General features: G+C 53.3%; 1 protein-coding gene across 2 annotated transcripts in view; it reads right to left on the bottom strand.

Annotated features, from left to right (window-relative positions):
- Positions 1-5,684: 5,684 nt before the first annotated feature.
- SMAD3 (SMAD family member 3) overlaps positions 5,685-23,042 on the bottom strand; it is a 117,122-nt gene continuing 99,764 nt past the window's right edge. For both annotated transcript variants that reach the window (XM_059180899.1, XM_059180900.1), the window contains exons 6-9: positions 17,165-17,377; positions 15,122-15,259; positions 12,679-12,823; positions 5,685-10,158 (exon numbers count right to left, since the gene is read on the bottom strand). In XM_059180899.1, coding sequence (XP_059036882.1) covers positions 10,035-10,158; positions 12,679-12,823; positions 15,122-15,259; positions 17,165-17,377 — 620 coding nt within the window. In that variant the 3' untranslated portion in view covers positions 5,685-10,034. The remainder of the gene's footprint in view (positions 10,159-12,678; positions 12,824-15,121; positions 15,260-17,164; positions 17,378-23,042) is intronic.

Raw genomic sequence — 23,042 nt, 5'->3', positions numbered from 1 at the left:
ATCAGCTGACCTTTTTAAGACCTCAGCGTTCGGGGCGTCTGGATGGCTCATGGGGTTAAGCCTCTGCCTTCAGCTCAGATCGTGATCTCAGGGTTCCGAGATCGAGCCCCGCATCTGGCTCCATGCTTGGCGGGGAGTCTGCTTCTCCCTCTGCTCATCCTCTGCTCATGCAAGCATGCATGTGTGTGTGCAAGCTTACATGCGTGCACATGCACACACACACATACACTCTCTCTCAAAAACAATAAAAACTTGAAGACCTCAGCTTTTTGGGGCTGTTGGCCCCTTCCAGAGGACATTGGGGATAAAGTGTCCAGTGCTTGTCTCCTAAAGGCCCATGGTAAGAAGAGTGATCATGAGCTAATAGTGTAATAAAAGTTGTGTTCTACCTGGCCACCTGCGTGGCTCAGTCACTTAAGTGTTTGACTCTTGATTTCGGCTCAGATCATGATCTCAGGGTTGTGAGATCAAGCCCTGAGTTGGGCTCTGCACTGGGCAAGGGGTCTGCTTAAGATTTTCCCTTTCCCTCTGCCCCTCCCCACCCCTCTCCCACTCCAAAAAAAAAAAAAAAAAAAAAAGAAGTTGCAGTCTATCTGATGTGATCTATGTACATGCCAATACAAGTTACTATGGACAGTCTGGGATTTTAAGTGATACTCGGGTTTCTCCCCCCAACATTTCTCTATTTGTGTATATTTGTGTAACAGAGTTGGGCATATAGTAGGCCCTGAATTTTGGCATCAATTTGGATATGCTAGTTTGAAAAAACTGATGACAAAAGTTTGAAGGTCCACAAGTATTGGAAGGTAAGGAGAGACAAAAATAAGCTTTTTTTTTTCCCCTGAGAAAATCGTGTGTTATGTAATAATTTTAGAGTGATGAAGACATAGATATTTTTATAATTTTAAAATATGTTATCCTGCCAGAGTGTGAGAAGATTGACAGAACCAGTTTGCTTTCTCTCTATTTATAGAACTTGGCCACATCTAATTCAGAGAAGCAAGAGATTCAGGGACGCTAGACTTGGACAGCTGAGTAATATGGGATGTGGTTCAAGGACCATCGAGCATGTCAGGCCATCACTGCAGACTACTTGTAACTCATGAAATGTGATCTGTTGCTCCCTTCCTGTTCCCCACTATGGAGAGAAGGGGATCAACACCGTCACTGTGGCTTGCTGGATTCCCTTAACCTCGGGCCAGTCTTGTAACAATGGCCATCGAGAGAGCACGTGGAGTGCCTCTTGCCCTGCGCTGGCCTGCTACAGAAAAGCAGCCTTAGAAGAATTACTGTCTGAGGGTAAGCTGAGAGCTCCATGAACTATTCTGAGTGCTTGTGGACGCAGAGTTAAATTTAGCGAACATGTGTCTAGTGTGGTCAGAGGCTCTGATTCATTGAACATTCTGATTGATGGAGACAGAGCTTCAGAGAATTGTGTAATGAGCTAGAGTCCTTCACCGCACCCCCCAACCCCAGATTTAAAGCAGTCACACAATTTAGGTACAGCATTCTGTCATTAAATACCAAATCTTACTGGAGCACTACAGGTAGAGGAGATGAAAAATCTAGTCAAGTGTGTACCACCTTCATGGAGGAGGACACCCTGACGATGAACTTCCCTTGAATTTGTGTGTCCTAAAAGCAGGCTGAACGTGCAGGGTGAAGTTCACGGTTTGACTTAGATTCCACTTAGGGTTTAGTGTAGAGCTCCATCCTTGCGTCTCTGGCATAGAAGCTGTTGCAGAAAAGATTTTAGAAATTCTCGGTTTCACATTCTTGGCGCTATCTAGCTTGTTATTAACACCTTGAGTCTTGCTCTTTGTGCGGATATCTTTATGCAGAGTTTAGTGTGTGTGTTTGTAGCACTAAAGCTAGAGTCTAGACTAGAAAGCAGTTTCCTCGATGCTGAGGTATTTCTCTGATATGCAGAGTGGAAAATTAGGAAGAGAGGTGGTAGCAACCACATGGGCCTTTTGTTGGAACACCACCTAGCTCCATTCCAGCCATGAATGATCCATGGTTCTACCTGATTTCCTTTTGGAAAAGTACTGATTCAGAACCTGGACCTCATGGTTATTACTGCAACTTTAGAACACAGGTTTGGGAAGAAAAAAAATTTTCCCTCTAGCAAGCTGTCATATCTGTTTATAGGTCTAAAGCCTCTCTCCCCACGAGCACAAATCTGGGAGGCATAAACAGGTCACGTAAAGCAGTTCTTAACCAGCCTCCGTGGTTCTCACCTGTGGGAGGTGACCAATCATTGCCTCTCCCTTTTCTCTTACCAACCAGGTGGCTTCCATGCTACAAAATGGGGGCTAAGTGAGGTCTGGGGTAGGAAACAGCACAGTTTGGGAGGCCAGCCTCTTCATCTGAAGCCCAAGGACAGAGTCTGCACCAATCCTGCCATTCTGGAAAATTCTCAGAATGTCGTCAGTGGGGAAGTTAGAAGGCTTCAAGGTTGGAGTTGAGAAAAAGCAACCATAAGGCGTTCCTTTACCCAGGTGAGAGATGAGCCTGTTTTCAGGGTCCAGCACTGCCTGTGAACCTTCCTGGTGCCAGGCTGGGGCAGGTGTGGCAGAGACCACAGACTTGGGGAAGGATGTGGGTTCTCTCTGGAAGCTCCTCATCCAACCCGGGTGACAGAAGGGGGCAAGCAAGACGAGGCCACAAAGGTAACATGCTGGGGGAGCAGGTGAGGTGCGGTGACCAGCCTCAGTTGCCATGGGAAGGGGAGACTGGAAAGTGCACCTCGGAGCAATCCTCTCAAACCTGGGCCCACACTGGAGCCACCTGTAGGGCCCCAGCCCAGAGTTTCTGGCTCACTAGGTCCCAAGTGGAGCCTGGGGAAGTATGTTTTGACCAGCTGGGGTGCTTACTGATGCTGTTGTCCAGGGTCTACACTTCAAGACCCACTGACATTGAGGAAGTGATGCTTAAAATGAGCCAGGGGCTCGGGTATGAATTGGGGCAGATGGGTGAGTGGAGGCAGCAAGGTCTCAAAGGAAGTTGCAGCATGGACAGAGGTTTGGAGAGAAAGCAATTGGAGGGCACCTGGGTGGCTTAGTGGGTTAGGCTTCTGCCTTCTGCTCAGGTCATGATCCCAGGGTCCCGTGTCGGGCTTTCTGCTCGGCAGGGAGCCTGCTTCCCTTCCTCTCTCTCTCTGCCTTCCTCTCTGCCTACTTGTGATCTCTGTCAAATAAATAAATAAAATCTTAAAAAAAAAAATTGGAAAACCCTCATAGTCCAGTTAGAGATATGGTGGTAAATAGGGATGGAATGAAATGTGGAGAAAACCTTGAAATGCTACTATGTGGTGCCAGTGCCTACTCGGATGGTAATCACGGAGGCCAAGGGGTCTGGAGCGGAATAGACCTCTAACCACAATTACATTGCTGGGAAATCTGGCAGCGGTAGCAGCCAAAACTAACTGATTAGCACTACCTGCCTGGAGAGCTGTGTTGAGAAGGATTCTGAGGCTGAGAACAGACCCCGCACTGGGATTTGTGGTTTTTGCTGTGGGTAGAGAAACGGCATGGTGGCCCCCGGACTAGAGGGCACATGTTAGCAGGACAGTATAGTAGCTGGGATCAGTAGGAATCAGGAATGAATTGGAGTGGCCTACCTTCATGCGTGAGTAAGGACTTGCAGGGTAGCACAGTGGAAGCAGATGCAAAAGATATTGCTAAGGTAGAACCTGTGAGATGTGGCCACTAACTGAGTCATTAATTCGCCAAAAGTTGGTGGCCCAAAGAAGGCGGGGCTATGAGAAGATGCAAACGCTGCTCTCTGGGAACTCAGCCTCGAGGGGAAAGCAAACACGGTTACCACACAGTGGGGCTGACTGGCAGTATAATCACGGAAGGCTTCCTGGAGGGAATGTCTGCCTGAGTCCCAGAGCATTGGTGACAGTGCTTGAGTGCCCTGCTGGGGTGTCGGGCAGTCCCGGGGCGTGGGTGTGGACTGGGGAAGAGGGCTCGTCTTCACGGAGGGGAGTCCGTAAGGAGCTCCGCCACCTGTTCACTGCCGGGTTGCGCACTAACAGCTGTGACAGCCAGATAGGGGCCAAGTGCCGAGAGCCCAGGGGTTCCTGATAAAGGCTTTGGAGCTTGTGCTGTGGCCCGGAGCATCTAAGGTCATGCGGATCACACAGCCGTGCTGATGATGCTTTCCTGGGAGTGCAGGCAGAGGCGGGGAGCTATTGAGAAGCCGTGTGGTCTGGGTGCTAAGGACCTGAAGTACAGGGCAGGAGGCGTGGACGAGCAGGACTGGGTGGACGTGGGGCTGAGGAAGCGTCGGGTGACTATGGCTTCCAGGCCGGTAGGCCAGAGGAGAGGGATGTGGTTTAACGAGGGCAAGGATGAATTCCACTTCCACGACCATGAGTGTGAAGTGCTGTGGCATCTCTGTGCGCCAGTAGGCTGTGGGATACAAGTCTGAAACTTGGGACTGATGTCTGTGCTATAAATATGGACTTGGGAGTTATTAGCATTAATGTGGCTTGAAATCATGCGGGGAGATGAGGTCACTGAGGAAGGAATGTCAAGAGTGCATACAGTGGTCTGGGAACACCAACCCAGCTGGAGTAGGCACAGGCCCAAGAGAAGTTTGCCTGAGAGGGCCAGGACAGTTGGGGAGTGGGGCCTTCCCGAAAGGGAGGCTTGCTCAGTAGGGGATGGAAAGCTCGGGAGAAAAATGCCCGGGAGAAAAATGCCTCGGACCTGTTCAGGACTTGGAGAGGGGGGAGGAGCGGATGGGGCTACTGATCAAAACTGGGAGTCCCTAGAGTGCTAGCTTGAACGAGCTGAAAGAGGGGACGGGTTGGGGCTGCTGTGATTTGGGTCCCATTTACCAGGCAACTGGAATTTTAAGTCGTGGATCTGAAGGAACAGGTTGGGTTAGAGTTGGGGATTTGAGTCACTTGCTGAGAAATACTGGCTAAAACCTTGGGGAAGACAGGGACAGGATGGTAGAACTAGTAATTCTGAAGGTAGGACTTCACTGCAGGCCGTGGGGGCCCAATCGCTAGGCCCAGAGGTGCTGCCCCTGTGAACTTGACCTCTGTTCAGGTGTGGGAGGTATTTGAGGAGTTCCTTAGCAGGAAAAAGCTGGACAAGTGGCCTGGCTAGAGGATTATTCTAGCCCCATGCCATTCCCCACCCCTGAAAAACTTGTTTATTCATTTTAATCTTGTTTCTTAATCCACATTATCTGGGGTCAGTGAAGATTCGACCAAGTAGTCTATTTCTCCTTGGGAGTTTTCAGAGGCACTGACCAAGTCCTTGGAGCTGCAGTGTGAAAACCTTCTTTAGGAATCTAAAACTACCTCCATGCCTATGGGGGGATGAATCTGGTGGCACTCATCTTTCCTGTACTTGAATGCAAAGTACATTGATACATTGTACATTTGTACAATGATGCAAAATGCCAATGCAGGTATGGCAGTGCTGGGACTGGTGTGGTGTTTAGATGTGGGAAGCGAGGGAGAGGCACCTGGTGTGACACGCCTGACCTTTGCTGGGCTGAGCTGGGGCTCCTGTTGTCACTGGAGGGTGGACTGGCACTGCAGGGTACCCTGGGTAAGTGGAAGAGGCTGGGGCAGAATGGGGGGTGGGGATGAAGACGTTTGTGTAGCCCCTGGGACCCCCCTTGGGGCTCCCTTTAAAATCTCCCCACCCAGCCAGAAGAGCTTTTCAATGAAAAGTTTATTAGAAGAGCACTTACAGGGGAAAGAGATGACACAGATCTTTAACAATAGGGGTAAAATGCTTAAACAGGTGCTCTGCTCTTAAGATACAAAAGTTAGAAAAATCTAAACCACTATAAATACGTACATGCTTTTTACAAAGGTGTTCAAAGGTCAGGCTGGCTGAGAAGTGAAGGTCACCCAACACCCTCCACACTCTGTCCCTGCCCCCCCAACCCCACCCCAGAGTGTCTGGAAGAGCCTCCTCACCACAGCAGCAGGGAGGTGAGTGAAGAGGGGAGGGAGGGGGCTCTGGCTCCATCCCTGTGGCTGGAGATCTCACTGCTCTGAAGGGAGAGGGGGTGGGTTCTGAGGTCCCTTGGGGATGAGCCTGCACCCCCCCCCCCCATTTGTGCGTGCTGCCACATGCTTACCCAGTTTGGTTGCGGGGGGTAGCTTCTGGAAGCTGAGTGCTGTGCTCGCAACCAGCAGCGTTCAGAACGGGCTGGGCCCCTGACTCTTGCCCAGAGAGACCTTTCTGACTTTCTCCAAAACAATTAAATAGTTCTCTGTCTTGAATGGTTTTAAGAAATTATTACATAAATATAAAAACACCAGAATGCTAGAGTGTACATTATTTCAGCATAAAAAATCAGTTACAGAATCACTGAGAGCATTTCTCAATCCAGTTTACATGATCGGCTAGCTGTGTTTCTAGAAAGTTGCCTGGACCTCATGTGCCCACTGCCTTCCACCCTTCTATGAGCGACCCCTCCTCTTCGTGTCAGAGCCACAGCCTGCTGGGTATGTGTTTTGCTTTTCTACCCTCTTGAGAAGTAGTGGATACTCCTCAGATGGATGATCTAGAAGGGAACGTTCAGGCCCCGAAAAGAAAAATGGTACAACACGTTTTTAGTAAATTGGGGACATACTATAGATCTTCGGGCCAACTCCCGACTCTGCCCCTTCAAGTCACACAGAGCCCAGCATTAAACTCAGACCCCCTCTTGCTATGGGTAACCCCCCTGGGAAACCGGCCTGTGAACAGTCCCCAGATTCGTCTTCCTCATCCTTTTGAGGCCAACAGAGATGGGCCTCAGGTGAGCTCTGGGCCTGGGGAAAGACTGGTACGAAGTCTCAGAGCCGCTGGGGGCCCAGGCTGAAACCCCCTCTGCCTTCTCCCCAGACTACATACATGCGTGTGTGACATGAACATGCTACTTAAAGCCTTTTCCTGCAGTTTGAGTAAACCCTGGGATAGGTCCAAACTCTAGGAAGCCAAGGGAAGATGGAGGAAAAAAAAACTAAGCACAAGATACGTGCTACAGCTCATTCCAATACATTAATGATTTTTAAAAAATCACCACGGTCAATAAAAAAAATACAACACAGACAACATAAGGACAATGGGAAAGTCTGCCAGCAGCCTTGCCCTTGTGTGCGCGCGTGCTTCCTAAGAGGAGTCAGAGGCCCCGCTCCTGACTCTCAGCTTGTCTCAAAATGTCAGATCGTCTGCAGCCCGCCAGGAAGGTGGCCAACTGAGATGATGTTCCAGCACAAGCCTGTAACCCGAAGCCGCTGGGGCAGCTACCTACTGGGCTTGTGCTGGAAGGACCTAAGTTACTAAATAAAGTTGGGAAGAGGAGTGGGGGAGGAAAGGAAGAGAAGAGATGTTGGCTCCTGGGGGCGGTGCACAGCTGAGGACCTCAGGCCCGGGGCTAGCTCCTCGGGGGCTCGGGGCAGCATTAGCCCCAGGGTGAAGGCAACTGGGTGGGGAGTCCCACCCAGGACATGACAGTTAAAACTGCCCTCCACCCCTGCCCCCAGACTACCCTATTTTCTCCTGCCCCTATCAACTGTCCTTTAAAAATTCTCTTTAACATGAAAATGCCATTCCTACAACAAGATTTTCAAACTAAGAAAACCGCTTTGTGACTTAAAGAAAGGCCACTAATATGACACAAGTCCCCCTACCCCTGCGGACCTCCCCTGCCCCGTACAGCTGCAGCCTCTCTGATGGGAAGGGCACCAAGTCCTCACCTCGAAGTCTGACTGAATTTCTTCTAGAGGTGGACTTACCTACATTCTCCTCTCACATCTTCCTCCACGGGTCTAGTCTATAAAGAAGAGGGGCCAAGTGAGCTTTTGTAGAAACACAAGACTAAGACTTCACACCTCCTAAAGTAGCGCTCGGCCCTGAGCATCAGGGGTGCCAAGACACCATCCAGGCGCAGCCACCAGATCGCTCAAACCGTGCTGTACCTGAAGCGAGTCCCCAAGAAACAGGAGGACGGCTGTGTGCCACAGGAAGGCCTAGGAGGAGCAGGAGGCCGATGGAGACCTCGGAAACCGCTGCCCTGGCTTTGGGGGAAGGCACCACGGCACCAGTGGAGGCCGCAGTGGAGTGCCCCCACCACAAGTCTCAGACCTGACCAGGAGCATGCGTGCACGTCCAGGTAGGCCCAGCTGGCTTCCTGGAAGCAGCAGTCGGCAGATGGCTTCACAGCAGGTGAACCCCGGCCCCTTGGTGTCTGACCGCCTCGGAGAGGGCGGTTGTGTAGGGTCTCTGGGCTCTGAGTCAGAGACCAGCATCGGTCTGGCAAGGTGCTCCTCCCATCTCTTCCTGTGTCCTCAGGGAGCTTGGAGAGCAGCTCTCCTACCTGGAAACCACATGGCTAGAGCTGGGGGGCATTAGGACCCTGCCGGGGAGGTGCCAGGAAGCGCCCACTGTCCCCATAAGGCATCAGAAACGGCATCACATTTGATATTTATACCCGCCAGAAGTAGACATTTTCTGCCCTTGGCCTGGAATCAGACAGGACTTCCATGGGAAATCCCTTGGCTTTTCCTGGTAGAAACCCATGCAAAAAGATGGGATAAAGTCATTTCATACAAAAACAGCAACGAAGAATCAAGTCCCAGTTACACGGGGCAATGCTGTATTCTGCAAGAGGCCAGTTGAAAAGGAGGGATTTTTTTCCAGTTGAAGTAATGTATACCAGTTTCCTCACTAATTGCCACTGGGAACGGTACTTCTTACACAGTATAGCTGCTGAAGTCGTCACTGATGATCCTCCGCCGTGAGCCAGATAATCTTACATCCCTGGGGGCGGTTGGGGGGAGACGGCACACCTCTGTGCTCCAAAGCTCCAATTTTCCAAGGTGTTAAAAAAAAAAAAAATTTAATAGCCCTTTTTCATTTGCCTATGTTGGCCTGAGATTTTTTTTCCCTTCGGTTGCATTTGCTTCTGTTAATTTCAGTTTCCAGAAGTGCTGGCAGAGTGTCTTCTCAACAAAACCTGGAAAAGCTTCACCTTGAGAGAGAGAGGTTGCCAGCCCCCCCCACAATGCTGGTTTCCCCGTCAATGTGCCAACCCAGGATTTTTTTTTAAATAGAAAATAAACATTTAAACGAGCATACGACAAAGCTCATTTAATTAATGCAACTGACTACGTAAACCAGGAGAGCCGGATGCATGAGAATAGCAAGTGAGCTCTTACAGAGGACTGCAGACCCACGGAATGGAGCGTCGCCTCCGCTCAGACCCCACTGATGCGACAACTGCCTCCTGCCTCACGTGACCATCTCACGTGCTTCAAATCTCTGAGATTAACAGGAGAAGAGAAAATATACATTGTATAAGCGCTGAGTCTCAGCGGATCTCCCAACTGTTCCAAGTGAGAAAGGACAAATTTGAGAGGAGGGGTCTTGTCCACTTTTCCCACTGTCCACGAGCGCATATTCTGAGCATGCTGGCTCACCCTTCTCGGGACACTGTCAGAAGAAAGGGGACAGATGCGCCCCCCCTCCCCACCCCAAGTCAATCTGGCTCCTTGGGTGCAGGGTCTGCTGGAGTGCTGGGGCTCAGAAATGCTCAGCTGAAGCACTGGTCACAAGCGCCAGAGGGCTAGGCATGAGGTTCGCTCCCGCCCCTGCAGGCTCTGTCCCACCAAGAACACCCAAGGTGAGTTTCACACTCCAGGCCGGAACCCACGGCCATTTCCTGTTGGACAGTGACATCCCAGATTGCTGTCATTAAATCCGAAGGGGGCTGGGAGGAGGGGGCAGGTGGTGAACTACTACCTGTTTGCTCAAGCCGCCAGAGCAGAAGCCATTTCTTGCCCTGCAAACGGGGGCCAGAGGGCACATGTGTTTGGCAGACACAGCTGTTCAGAAAATCCATCTCTGGGTTTGCTTTTGCGTTTTGGAAAACAGGTCAGTGCCGCTTTGATTGAGGGAGAAAAATTTCTTCTTCATTGACAATAGTGAGTTCCAATTTTCTCCTCCTATGCGGCCTTCCCCCACAAAGCCCACCCTCCCCCCCACCCTCCCCCTTCACACCCAGTGTCTCTAAGACACACTGGAACAGCGGATGCTTGGGGAGCCCATCTGAGTGAGGACCTTGTCAAGCCACTGCAAAGGCCCATTCAGGTGCAGCTCGATCCAGCAGGGGGTGCTGGTCACGGTTTGTCTCCTGCAAGACATAGGGAGAGGAGTGGGCTGGGAGACTTCAAAAATGAGCAGAAGGACACACATACAAGTCAGAACACCTCTTCCTGCTTTGATGAGAGTCCTCTAGCCAGAGCAAGAGATAGGCCCATGGCGGCTTCCTAGACCCTGCTCTAGAGGAGGATCCAATGACTTGCTGAGACAGCCGGGGCAAACTCCTCCAACCAGGAAGAAAGAGCCTTGAACAAATCAGGTTCTCTTGCCGGGGAAGGAAATAGCCCTTCAAGGGTTAAATGTGTTAGGCAAATTCCAGGGTATCCTACTTGTCTACCCATTTCTGTGACAGGCCCCCCCATAAAGAACTTCCAGCCTGAACAAAGGTCTCCCTGGGTCCCATCTGTCCTGAATGGGCAGCCTCAGCTCCAGGGCCAGGTCCGGTCCCAGCAGGCCCTGATGATGTGTGTCTGTCTGATGGAGGGGTGTTTTCTGCACAGCGCCGACAGAATCTACATGCCATCAGTTCCCAATGTGCTGATATAATTCCCATCTATGGCCTTATTTTGGAAAATCTTACAAGCAGAGCAAGCCATGGAACAATTACTGGAAAAAACCAAGGCACACCACACGTTTCTTTTCCCCAAAGCACTTTGTCTAAATTCAGGCTGGTTGATGACGCAGCCCACAGGCGAGCTCCCAAAGGCCTCCAGTGAGCAAAGGCTATCTGCTGAGGCCGGAGGTGCTTGTGCCAGCTGGAGGTGAGAGGCCTGGGCCCGGGGCCCTCCCCGCTGTTGGCCATCTGACAGGAGGGATGAAACCTTACTCTCTCTTTGGCCCAAGAGGCAGAAGGAGGGCAAGACTGTTCTGGGAAGGGGCCGCACCCGCCCATTAGGCAGCTCTGTGGGGCTGCCAGGTGGCAGTGACGCGGTAGGCCACACAGGACCCCACGTGCTGGCAGCATGTCTCACATGGTGACACAGTGCCCCTAGGGAAAGGCCTCTACCACCAAGGGACCTCCTCCCAGCACTTGGGAGCTGAAGGGCCACTGTGGTGTGCAAGCTCGAGGGCTTTTAGCTCGAGGCCACATGCCCTCCTTGCTTGGCCTAGGCAAGCAAGGAGGTTTCTCGATGGGCTTGTGGACCCCAGGGTGCCTCTCTGACCTGAAATGCCTGAGTACAGTCCTCTGAGAAGTCTGGGTGTAGGAAGAGCAAAAGGACTTTTATCTGGCTCTTTTCCATTGGTGTCCAGCTAAGTAGTTCCCTTCCCCACTGAAAGAAAAATACTAATTTTGTAACCTTTCACTCTGGTCCCATAAATGATTTCAGCCAGGGCCAAAATGTGGGCTAAAATCTCTCCTGGGCTGGGCCCTCGGGCCTGGGCTCATCTCCTCAGGCTGTCATAACTGGGCTGTAAGTTCTCCTGAGAGGCCTGACTACTTTCATTACTCGGTTAGTCACTCATCCTGGATTTTACAGAGATGCCCCCTCCCCCACCCAGACCAAGGTGCTGTGTTCCCTGGACCTGTGGGGCAGACACGGGGAACAGCAGCTCAAATACGGTAAATAGGAGAGGACTTTACAGACCGAAATCCTCTAATGAGAATCTGACTTTCCATAAGTCATGCTCATATGGATTTCATTACAAACGGTGGCCCAGAGCCAATACTGAAATGGGTTTGGCCTGGGTGCAGAATGACTACAAAACAAAATGGATTCCAAACATCTGGAAAAATGAAGAGAAGGGGGCAGTCACTCGCAAGGCGCTGGCCCAGGCTGCCTCGCGGGCTCCTCTGCGTCTGCCACGGCAGCTGGGGGCCGGAGGGCCACAGGGCTCTGGCCCTCACACCCTCCAGTCTAGGCGTGGAAAGAAAAGGGACCAGCTTCGCCAAACCCAAACCAGAAAGCTCTGGAAGATTCAACAGAAGAGACCAGGTAGACCTGACCAGTGCTATGTTTAAACCAGTATCTGAAATTCTGAAAAAAAAAAAAAAATAAAAACAAAACTCCTTTCTTAGCGGGTAAGCTCGGTTCCTTTTTGACTACCCAAATCTTCTCTCCTCCCATCTGCCTCTCAATTTTAATACCTGAGCTCCTCAGGGTCACCTCCATCAGAGGCAGAGCCCCAGAGAAGGGCAGAACAGCTCCTTGGAGAGGGTTGTCCTAAAATCATCCGCCCAAAATGAACAACGAGCAAGGAGCCAAGAGGCAGAGTGCTAGGCTCAGCTTTTCCGCTAATGATGTGACTTCAGGTGAGTCACTTTCCCTCCCTGGGCCTTGGTCCCCTCATCTGTGCACCGGCAGTGGTACCAGTGTCCCCGGGCAGGGTGATGGTGAGGAAGATGTGTTTCTGGTGCTTGAGACACTGCCGTGCTCAGCTCCTCCTTACCCAGCGTGGCTTGGGCCCTCCCGGCCTGCCTAGCCATGGCCTCTGATCCTTGGTCTCTGCTCTCTGGGGGGAGGGTGGCCTAGCTTATCTCTAAGGGGCCCCTGCTCTGCTGCTTGAGTCCTGTGCAGTCAGGCCCCCATGACAGGTGGCACCCAGACCTGACCTGTATTCCGCTCCCCAGCCTTTGACAAAGCTCATGCGGATGGTGCACATCCGGGTCAACTGGTAGACCGCCTCGAAGCCCTGGTTGACGGACTGAGCCAGGAGGGCGGCAAACTCCTGGTTGTTGAAGATCTTCAGGTTGCACCCTGCCAAGAGAACAAAAACAGTGCTTGCGGGGACAGGCACACACGTCCAGAGCCCCACTGCTGGCTGAAGCCACCCCTGGGTCATCCAGAACAGCATACCTCACCCGGCCCAAGTGGCACACAGTTATTCCGTGCATTCGCCCCATACTCCACACTCAGTGCCACGCTAGGGACAGGCCCCCTCATCTCAGTCCCTGCCCCTGAAGCCGGCCCCACCTCAGTAGCAACACGCAGGGCTGGATTCAACACTGGCCTGTGAGCCCCAGCTCCCGGAGCCAGGGAAGGCTGAGGAAGACTGTAAAGCCAGTGACCTAACAACCTGAGGAAGGGTTTGGAGAGGTGGGCCTTGCCTTGGACAAAAGGGCCAAGGCAGGACTCCAGGGACTAGAGAGAGAAGGTACCTAAGCCAGAATGCCCATGGCTGTGTGGGGCATGGCTGACCACCCAGGGAGCTGGAGCCCTTGACAGTAGGTGCAGGGGAAACAGGCCAGACGAAAGGCTCCTCAGCCTGCTGTTCCAACAGGTGGCTCGGCACAGGGTCACAGGGTACCTTCTACCCGGGCTTCCCTGCTCAATCCACCTGGGAGCAGGAAGGAGCAAGAGACTCGGGCCACAGTTTGGCCTTGGGGCAGGGTGATATTCGTAGCAAAGTGAAGATGTGTGTCTAACTCTCCAGGCAGTAAAACCTGAGCCAGGCCCAAATAAAGTTTATAATAAATCTCCTGAAGTCGTACTGCCTGAATGCCTGAATATGTCAATCAGAAAAATAACAACAGCACATGCTAGAAATACCCAACAGGTGAGCTAAGGTGACATTTATTAGTAGGCCAACACCGGACTCCTAATCTTGCTGTGTGACTCTGGGTCGGTCACTTTCTCTTCATAAGCCTGGGTCTCCTTTGTAAAATGGGAGGCTGGCCTCGGGGGGTCCTCCTAGCTCCTATGTTCTATGATAACAAACCCCACCAGGGCCAAGGCAGCTCTCCCCAGAAAGGTGTGGGATGGCTGGGGAAGGGAGTAGCGACAAGGCCAGGAACACAACTGAGCTTCCAGTTTTCTTTTTCTCCAAGGGGAAGTCTAGTGACACAGGACAGCAGGTGGGGTCCGACTCCCAGCCAAGCCAAGAAGCAGAGGGACCACTGGACTCCACGGTCCCACCATCCTAGGCTCCTCCCAGCTCAGCCACTCCCTAGCCCTGTGCCTCCGTGCAGGTGGCTTACCCTCTCTGAACTTGTCTCCTCACTCGAGGAGCCAGGATAATGGGAGAAGACTGTGCTGACCCTGCCCAAAGCTCATCACTCTGCTATCATCTGCTACCAAGAGGAGGAAACACATGCCACACCCAGTACCAGCCCGGTCACAGCCCACACTCTGTAAGCAGCACGGCCCGGGGCTGCATGCCTGTGAGAAGCGGGCCCTGGCGGGGCTCTCGGCCTGGGTTTTCTAGGTCCAGAGGCCTGGATGGGGTCTGTCTCTCTGCCTGTGTTGCTGCATAGCTGTGGCCCTATCCAAGCCCCCCCTCTGGGGTGCAGCTTGTAGCCATTTCTTGGAATACAGGTGGGATTCATCAGTTCTACACAGAAAACCCACAAGAGCATCCCAGAATAAAAGCAGAACTTTCTTGCGTCCTTCTGGGGCCTGGCCCCATCATGCTTTCTAAACACTTCCTGCTTCTTACATGGCCTCTCCAGCCAGAGTTCCACCCATATGTGCCCTACTCTCCATCACCCCCGGGGCATTGGCCCATAATGTACCCTTGAGGTCCCCACCCCAACTGTCACCCTGTGCCGAATGCCAGCCAGCCCTCAATGCCTGTGTGCCGCCTTCAGGAAGCCTTTCCTGATCCATCCCAACACTTAAATGAGTTTTTCTCCCTGGATCCAAGAGCACCTTATCTCTGCTGCTTCCTTGGTGATTAGTACCTTTCCTTGTATTAAACCCATTTGTGTCTTTGTCTCATACACTTAGCCTGCCTGTAAGGTCTGTGGGGACAGCAACAGGGCCTCCCAGACCCCTCCGTCTCCCTCAAGCACCTGGCATGGTGCCCACATGCTGTGTGAGTTTGTGGAGTGAAGGACAAAAGCATGGTGCCTGTGCATCTGTGCACGCAGGGCAGCAAGCGAGTGGCTACGGATCAAAGGCAGAGCCATCAGAGGCTGCGTCTGATAAGACACAGACAAAACCCCTATGAAGCCCCTCCAGGCTGGCAGTACAAACGCAGAAGAGGAGAAAAGGTAAGGATGAAGAAAGCCGCAGCATCCTGGAAGCACCACGGGGTGGGGCTGTGAGAGCTCCTACCTGGCGGGATCTTGCAAACGGTGGCCGGGTGCCAGCCATAGCGCTGGTTACAGTTGGGCGACTGGACGAAGATGGCGCTGTCGCTGAGGCACTCTGCGAAGACCTCCCCTCCAATGTAGTACAGCCGCACGCCTCGCCCTGGAGAGATGGGGGTCAGACTGGACTGGGGTGGGGCTGGCCCCAGGGCCAGCAGAGGCACGCCAAGGGGCCCAAGCTGCAGCCAGTGTTCTGAGCGACTGCGTCCCCGCCAGCCTCACCAGACAAACAGGACCCAGAGTCCAAGCTTAAACCCGCAGGGGATGTGGGGGTGACACCGGGTCCCCTAACGCGGGGCGGCCAGTGTTGCAGGGAAGGGGCATGGGCTAAGTCTGCATGACGGCCTTGGCCACAGACAAGCCATGGGCCCAAATCAAGTTCCTCAGCCTCAAAGCCTCCATCTCTTCAGAAGACGGGCGATGTTCCCACGCAACTCAAAGGGCAGCCGAGCCCCACACAGCACCCTCTGAGCGGGAGCTGCAACAGAAACTCATTCAGCAGACATCCCAGGAGCCCTTCATGACCGGGATGGCTTCATGCCACCCCTGTACCTTCTCCTCTCTGTGCATTTTTCTAAAACATTCCATAGGTTTCTGCCATTCACTTTTCCTCCATCTCTGAAATCCATTCCAGATGGACAGAAATTATTTTTAAGCTGGCTTTGTGAGCCGAAGCAAGCAGTTACGTAAACACGCTGACATGAGGGCTGCTCTCAGCCTGGGGAGGCTCTTCTGCACGGGACGATGGCCTCTGTTGCCGCTTCTGGGGAAGAGGCCCAGAGGGTTGGAAGATGGAGCCAGAGGTCAAGTGGGACAGAAACCAGGGAGCCGTGGGAGTTCTGCCTCCTCGGCCCATGATGGCCCCAGAGCCCCTTTCTCCTTAGTTTGGCACGACACACGAGGGGTGTGGGGGGACTCGGGGTCCACAAAGAGGGGCCGCTGGATGGTCTGTCAAGAGCAGAGGCAGAGATGGAAAGACCCCGACAAAAAGAACAAAAATGTGTTTCGTTTTGGTAGTGTCTGAACCACTATTTTTAAAATATAGAAAAGCATAAGGAGAACAACAAACACCTGTGGATGCCGCTCAGGACCCATATCTTTTTTAACGTAGAACAAATATGGACGCTGTCTGGTAAGGCTGAGGGCTCAGTGGCAGGGGGCTGTTTGTCACCAACTAGGTCACACTCATGGTGTGGCCTCGGCAAGGCTCTGCTCTCCCGTGGGCATCAGGTTGTTCCCTGGAGAACGAGAACCCAGGCCCAGACCCATGGCTCCCCAACGTTTCATCTTTTAACCATAAAATCCTCTCTTTAAATGAAATTTTCTGTGAAAACTCAAGACATGATATGGACAAGATCAAGGGTGCTCTGGTGCACTTAGGACCAGACCCGCTGGTGCCCTGCCCAGCTCCGGGGTTTGCCCTGGAGCCCAGGGGCTCTGGACTGACCATACCCTATTATACCATCTCCAGGGTCTTCTGAGGGACTCAAGATCCCCAAACTATGAATATCCAAGTGACACACACACAGCTCCCTCTTCCATAAACAAAGTGGTCTCTTAAGTATGTTCTGGGTGTTAGAAGGTTCTGGCAGCCTATATGAAATTAATAAAAGATCACTCTGGACACCACCTACCTATCCACCTAGCAGTCAGTCCTTTAGGGATATGTTTATTAAGATAATCACATACATTGCCCTTTTCATAGATTTGCCATTTTTATCCCCTCAAGTGAGTGTTTTTGTCCTTGGGTTTCCCCTCTTCAGACTTAATCTATGTTTTCTAATGGGAGTGACCAAGCAATGTGAACTTTTCTGGCCTGGCCCCTAAATAGGGCAATACAGAGTTTGGGGGCTGGCTGGGGAAGTGGGACCTTTCCCCAGGTCCCAGCAGAAGGTAAGGCACAGCGGGGGTGGGGGGGTGGTTAGGAGGGGCAGGTGGGTTCTGAGCCCAGGCTGCTGGGCCGATGTGGGTGGGGAGGGGGGTGGATGAGGAGACGGGGTGCCCTTACCGATGTGCCTCCGCGTGAGCTCCACGGCCGCGTTCCTGTTGACGTTGGAGAGCAGCCCCAGGCAGAAGCGCTCGGAGTTGGAGGGGTCGGTGAAGCCGTCCACTGTCATGGAAGGCTGCGAGGCGTGGAATGTTTCCCCAACGCGCTGGTTCAGTTCATAATAGGAGATGGAGCACCAGAAGGCCGGCTCGCAGTAGGTGACAGGCTGCAGGTCTGGGGAGACAAGCCAGGCTACTGGGTCAGGGGCCCCTAGTTCGCCTGCTCCCTAGCAAGCTCCCCTGGCTGCTCTGTAAGGCTATTTCTGTACCTCTCTGAGGGTGTTACAATCCCCAGACCTCGTGCCTTGTCCTACCGAAGCCTGCAGGATCCAATGTGATAAAGTACTCTAGCGTTTGGAAAAGGGCTTCTCCACTAGCCTTGCCGCTTTCATTTAGTCTTAGCTCATAAAGGGCCCCATCCTGCCTGGCTGGCCTTGGGTTCATGCTGTCTTCAAGGAGGGCCAGGCACCACCCAACAACACCTGGGCAAGCCTGCTGAACAGGCCTGGCAGGTTCCCCAGGGGTGGCCATGCCACCCACACGGCCACCTCCCAGCCTGTTGGCCTCAGAGGGGCTTTCAGCTTTTGGCTCTGCCTGGTCTCAGGCACTCCGAGCCTGCCGAGCCTCAGAGTCCGAGCCTGTAAGATGACAAGGCTGGCAAAGCCCGGGCTGTGTGGGTGGGGGGGGGGCCCACAGGGCACTGGGCCTCCGACCACACGTGCATGGTCCACGGAGTGAACCCACCGCTGTTACAGAAACTATCTTCCAAATGTCTCCACGTGCTGTCTGTCGGGACGGCTAAGACACAAAGCCACCTAAAAGAAATTCTCCATTTGTCCTGTGGTCTCAACCAAGAGCTCCTCAAAGCAAAACTGCCATCTTGGGAGACACCAGTTCTCTTTCTAATAAGAGTTGGGAACCCTGAAATAGAGGTTTCCCATTACACAATCCTCCCCCCCCATCTTCTTTCCTGGAACTCCCTCACCTTCCTGTCACCTCCGGCCACCCTAGTCCACACCTGTCCGGGCCCCCAGCCCTCCTCCCTGTATCATCTCGGACACCCCACTGGGTCCATGTTTGGCCCTGGGCCAGGCCCCCGTCCTTCCTCCCTGCCATCAGTGCTGCAGCATCCTAACAGGACTCCCCAGCACGCTGGTCCAGCCTCCCTGCCCCGCACGGCCCCAACATGGGGTGGAGTATTGTCCTGACCCCCTCACTGCCTACGTGAATCCACCTCCCTCTTGGAGAACCAAAGAGGCCCCGCCCCTTCTCACTCCTCCGTCTTAGACCTCCAGCCTGATATTAAATATATTTGGAGTCCCCTGAGTACTTAGGGTGCATCTGCGGGATTAGGTACAAGGGACAGGAAAGGCTCACCATGCCAGCGCTGAGCCCTGGCCAGAGACCCCAGCTCACTGCCTGGAGTGAGAACCCCCGGGGAAATCTGCTCACCAGGACTTTGGAAATGTGTGAAGCACAAGAGGAAAAAAAAAATCAGAAACTGTTCTGGGAGGGGCCTGCAGGGCCGAGGGCCCAGATCTACTTGTGGGGTCTGTGCCTATGATCCCTTCTCAGGGGAAGGAGAACACCTACCCCATGTGTAAGAAGATGCAGATCGGTAACATTCCTGCACTCAGCACAGGCCCAGAAAGCGTCCGTGGAAGGGTTAGGACACCTAGATCAGCCTCTTCGCCCCAGCATCATCAACATCTTGGGCCAAATGATCCTTGGACTGGGGGGTGGGGAGCCCCATCTGTTACAGGCTTTGTAGCAGCACCCACTAAATGCCAGTGGCACACATCCATCACCCCCACCCCAGCCGGACACGGACAAATGGCTCCAGATACTGCCAGCTGTCTTTGAAGGGGCAGAAGAGCCCCTGTGTGGAGACCACCGCCTTCCAGCTTCAGCCAGGTCACAGAGCCCAGGCTTCACCGCCAGGCAGCCCAGAACGCGCTCTGCACTCCACACGGATTGGCTCTGCAACTGTGAGCAAACCAGACCAGCTCTGAGGGTTTCAGCTTGACTCGTGGCTCTCCACAGCCACGGGACGGGCGGCCCCTTTCACCAACACCGCCCAGTCTGTGGACAGACTGGGAGAAATCCCAAAAGCGCGGGGCACGCATCAAGCATTCTGTACGTGGTGCTGATGATTAGAACTGAGGATGTACATGAACCTGAGTACGTCCTGCTCCTGTCCCGGCCTCCACTGCGGGGAAGTAAAATGTCCTTGGCCCTCTCCTCTCTTCCCAGGGAAGATGAGAGACGGTAGGGGCTACTTGTAATGAGGGAGGGAGGAGTGATGGGGCAGGGGCGACCATGGCTTGTGGCCTAGGCCCCGGAGGTCGGGTTGAGCCACATGGGCCCCATCCGGCTCTGGTGTCACTCCACGCTCCGACATTCCAATGAGATAAGCTATATTTTAAACAATGTGGTCACTAAAATGTGAGCTATGTTGCTTTGGTGACCTTAAAAACACACACACACACACACACACACACACCAAGAAATCCAAGTATAATCCAGGCACTCAAAAGGGACGGGCAACGCGTCGGAGGCAAGAAGTCCTGAGCAGGGGCTGCTGACCACCACTGCCCAGGGGCTGGCTCTGCTGGCCTTGCTTTGTGAGCTCCCCCGGCCTGGACAACCACTGCAACTTTCCTGGAAGATGCCTAGTGCAGACCATCCAGGTCACTGTGCATCTGGCGGAGGTCAGCCTGGAGAGGCAGCTGGGGCTGCTCTGCACGGGCCTTGGCGTCCCCAGCAAAGTACAGAACAGAGTCCTCATCCCAAATCATAAAGCCTTCCAGCACCCCCTGGGCTTAGTGCAGGCAGAAGAGAGAGAGAGCCTGGCTCCCAGGAAGCCTGGCACAGCTACCCATCAAAAGAAGAAAAGCCACAGGCCACCCATTGGGTAGCGTGGTGCCAGAACCACTCAGGGGAAATGTGAGCTTTGAGGCATCTCAGAACCAGAGACAGGCTTGGGGTCCTGGCCCAAGAGGCCCCCCAAGCAGATCTGAGCCCTTATCTAAACATCCCCGCAACTTACAGATACACATTGGACAATGTGGTGGAAAACGCTGGACTCGGGAGCCTGACACATAATTAAAGAGATGCTAGTTTGAAGAGTTGGGGGTGTAGGGGGAGGGCAGGGCAGTCAGATCAAGGCCAAGTCTGAAGGGTACCGTTTTCCTGAATGCTGTTCGGATGAGCTGGCCTGTGTTTGGAAGCAGGACTGAGCCGGGGCAGTGCCCCCAGCCATGTAGTCACAAGTCTCCAGAAACACCTAAGACGCAGCCGTGCCTTTCACCTCTGCCCCTCCCGGCACCTCTCAGCTGCCCCTCCTCAAGGAACCTCTTCAAAGGGAGCTGCAGACCAAAACATATGGTCGCCACCTCCAGGTTCTCCCTTGAATGGCAACTTATTCTTTTTTTTTTTTTTTTTTTTTTAAGATTTTATTTATTTATTTGTCAGAGAGAGAGTGAGCGAGAGCAAGCACAGGCAGACAGAGAGGCAGGCAGAGGCAGAGGGAGAAGCAGGCTCCCTGCGGAGCAAGAAGCTTGATGTGGGACTTGATCTCAGGACGCTGGGATCATGACCTGAGCCGAAGGCAGCTGCTTAACCAACTGAGCCACCCAGGCATCCCGAACGGCAACTTATTCTTAAACAGCAGATGTATCCTCATTTTTATTTCTCACCCAAAGACTTATCCATATCATGGTTAAGTACAAGAAAAATATAAAGTCAGGATGCTGGAAATGAGAACATTATAAACAGTAAAATCATGGGTTATAGTTACTGAGAGAGCACTCAGCTTGGCTCTGAGCTCCCTAGCAGACAAGGCAAAAAGGTAACATCACATTCTATGTGTCTCTGGTTGTGTACAGACAATGCTGACAAGTTCTGCAGGGGAATCAAAGCTTGCCCTGGCCCTAAGTCTCCAAAGAAATCTTTTAAGAAATCAGGTGGCAACCTGAATCTCCTCCCACATCCATCAAGCCAGCCAGCCTGAATTCCAAGAGTCTTCCAACAAATGCAAAGGCCATTTTGCATAAGATCGCTCCTTGCAAAGGACCTGAAGACATATCACACAGAGGCTCCTGTGAGAGGATGACTCTCCCAGGGCTAAGGGCACTTGCCTCCCTGACAGTAGTTTTGCATCTCCAGGCCACAGACTCGGCACACCTGGCATACCAGACAATGGTGTGTGCCCAAGGCGGCCCCTGCACACGGCCCTGCTCCCGGGCAGACTGCTGCGTCTGGGCTCATCGCTCTTCCCAGAGCAGAGATGTTGGAGCCGCAGGAACCTCCCGCTCCCACCGCTCTCCGCCCCCTGCCCCCACCAGCATGGTATCAGCCAAACTTCTGGAGGGGCGTGGGGCACTTCATTCACAGCTGGCTCCCCGCCAGCCTGACGGCGCTGGCTGGCTTCGCTTTTAAGCCCTATTCCAAGCTGGCATAGACTTTCTGTTTTGTTTAAGGAAAAGAAAACAGAATAAAACCCAGAAGGCAACGCTTGGATTAAGGGATGCCTATTAAAAACATGTGCAAGAGATCCAAATCCGGTAAAGGAAAAGGAGTGGGGGACGGCAGGGGGAAATTAACTTTCTACGATGAATCAAAAGCTAGGAGCAGGCAAAGCACCAGAATCACAAAGGGTAAAGGTCAGAATGTGAACAAACTGCCTTTGCCTGGGCCCTCCTCCCCTGTGGAAGGCAGTGTGACCTCCCGCCCTGGAGATGCCATGCTCTAGTCCCCAGGCACCCCCACGGTCCTAACTCAGTCCCTGCCATCCCTGCTGCCTGGGCTGCCCACCTCTCATCGACCCAAGCTCAACCATTCAGCCCTGGCTCACATGGCTCTGGAACATTCCCTCACCACTCCGAGCATCAAAGCCACTTGTGTCCCCCAAGGTTAGTTCCCTCAGGCCCAAGATGGCAGGCTCCCCACATCTGGGGCTCCAGTTCCAACCTAGCTCCTTAAGGGGGAGGACAACAAAACGAGGTGTGCATGGACAGCAGCTCCCCGCTCTTCCAGCTAGGACCAGTTTGCTGCAGCCAAGACCAGCGGCTGCCTTGCTGTCATCAAGACGTCTGTAATTTCTTAAGCTTGAGGAGATCAGAGCCTGAGGAGACCATAGCAAGAGCTCTATGTGGCAGCGGGAAGACACCTGGAACCAGGCAGGCTGTCACCTGGACCACGGCCTCTTTCAGGGACGAGAGGAAGAGAGCTTCCTCTGGGCATTCTGGGAACTGTCACCTGGTCCAGCTCCAGTGTAGCCGCTACCCCGGAGGTGCTCCCTGGTACCTCTTCTCCATCGGTCAAGACCCCTTCCCAAATGTCTCCCTTTAAAGCAAGAACCACTTACTCACCGTCAGGGTCTAGCTCCTTATCTTTTTCCTCTTCCCACTTCCCTTCTCCTTCCCCTCCATTCGGCCCAATCCTTGACTTCAGGGCTCAGGAAAGCCCAGGTGACTCATGGAGCATGATGTGGAAGCACAGGCTCGTCACCTGCTCACATCCCTTCCCTGCAAGACGGAGCCGGCTCTCCCCAGAGCCTGCCTCTGACAAGGAGCTGAGCTGGCGGGCAGTCACTCATCTGGGCCCCGCCCCCAGTCACCAGGAGTGGCCTTGCTGTGGCAGGAGCCTCAGTCTCTTGCCCGGAGTGGGAAGGAAATGCGGAGCGAGCCAGATGTCCTCTGTTTCCTCTCTTCCCACATAATTGCTTTGCAGGAAATAGTCCAATGTCCTGAGATGTCCCCATCCTTCCCTACTGTCATCTTGCCTTTTACTTGCCCTGCCCATACCACTGCCCGACCTCAGCCCCCACCTTTCCCCGC

The sequence above is a fragment of the Mustela lutreola genome, chromosome 7 (genome assembly GCF_030435805.1).
Source record: "Mustela lutreola isolate mMusLut2 chromosome 7, mMusLut2.pri, whole genome shotgun sequence".
Taxonomy (NCBI): Eukaryota; Metazoa; Chordata; class Mammalia; order Carnivora; family Mustelidae; genus Mustela; species Mustela lutreola.
This window is presented reverse-complemented; position numbering and strand designations above follow the sequence as displayed.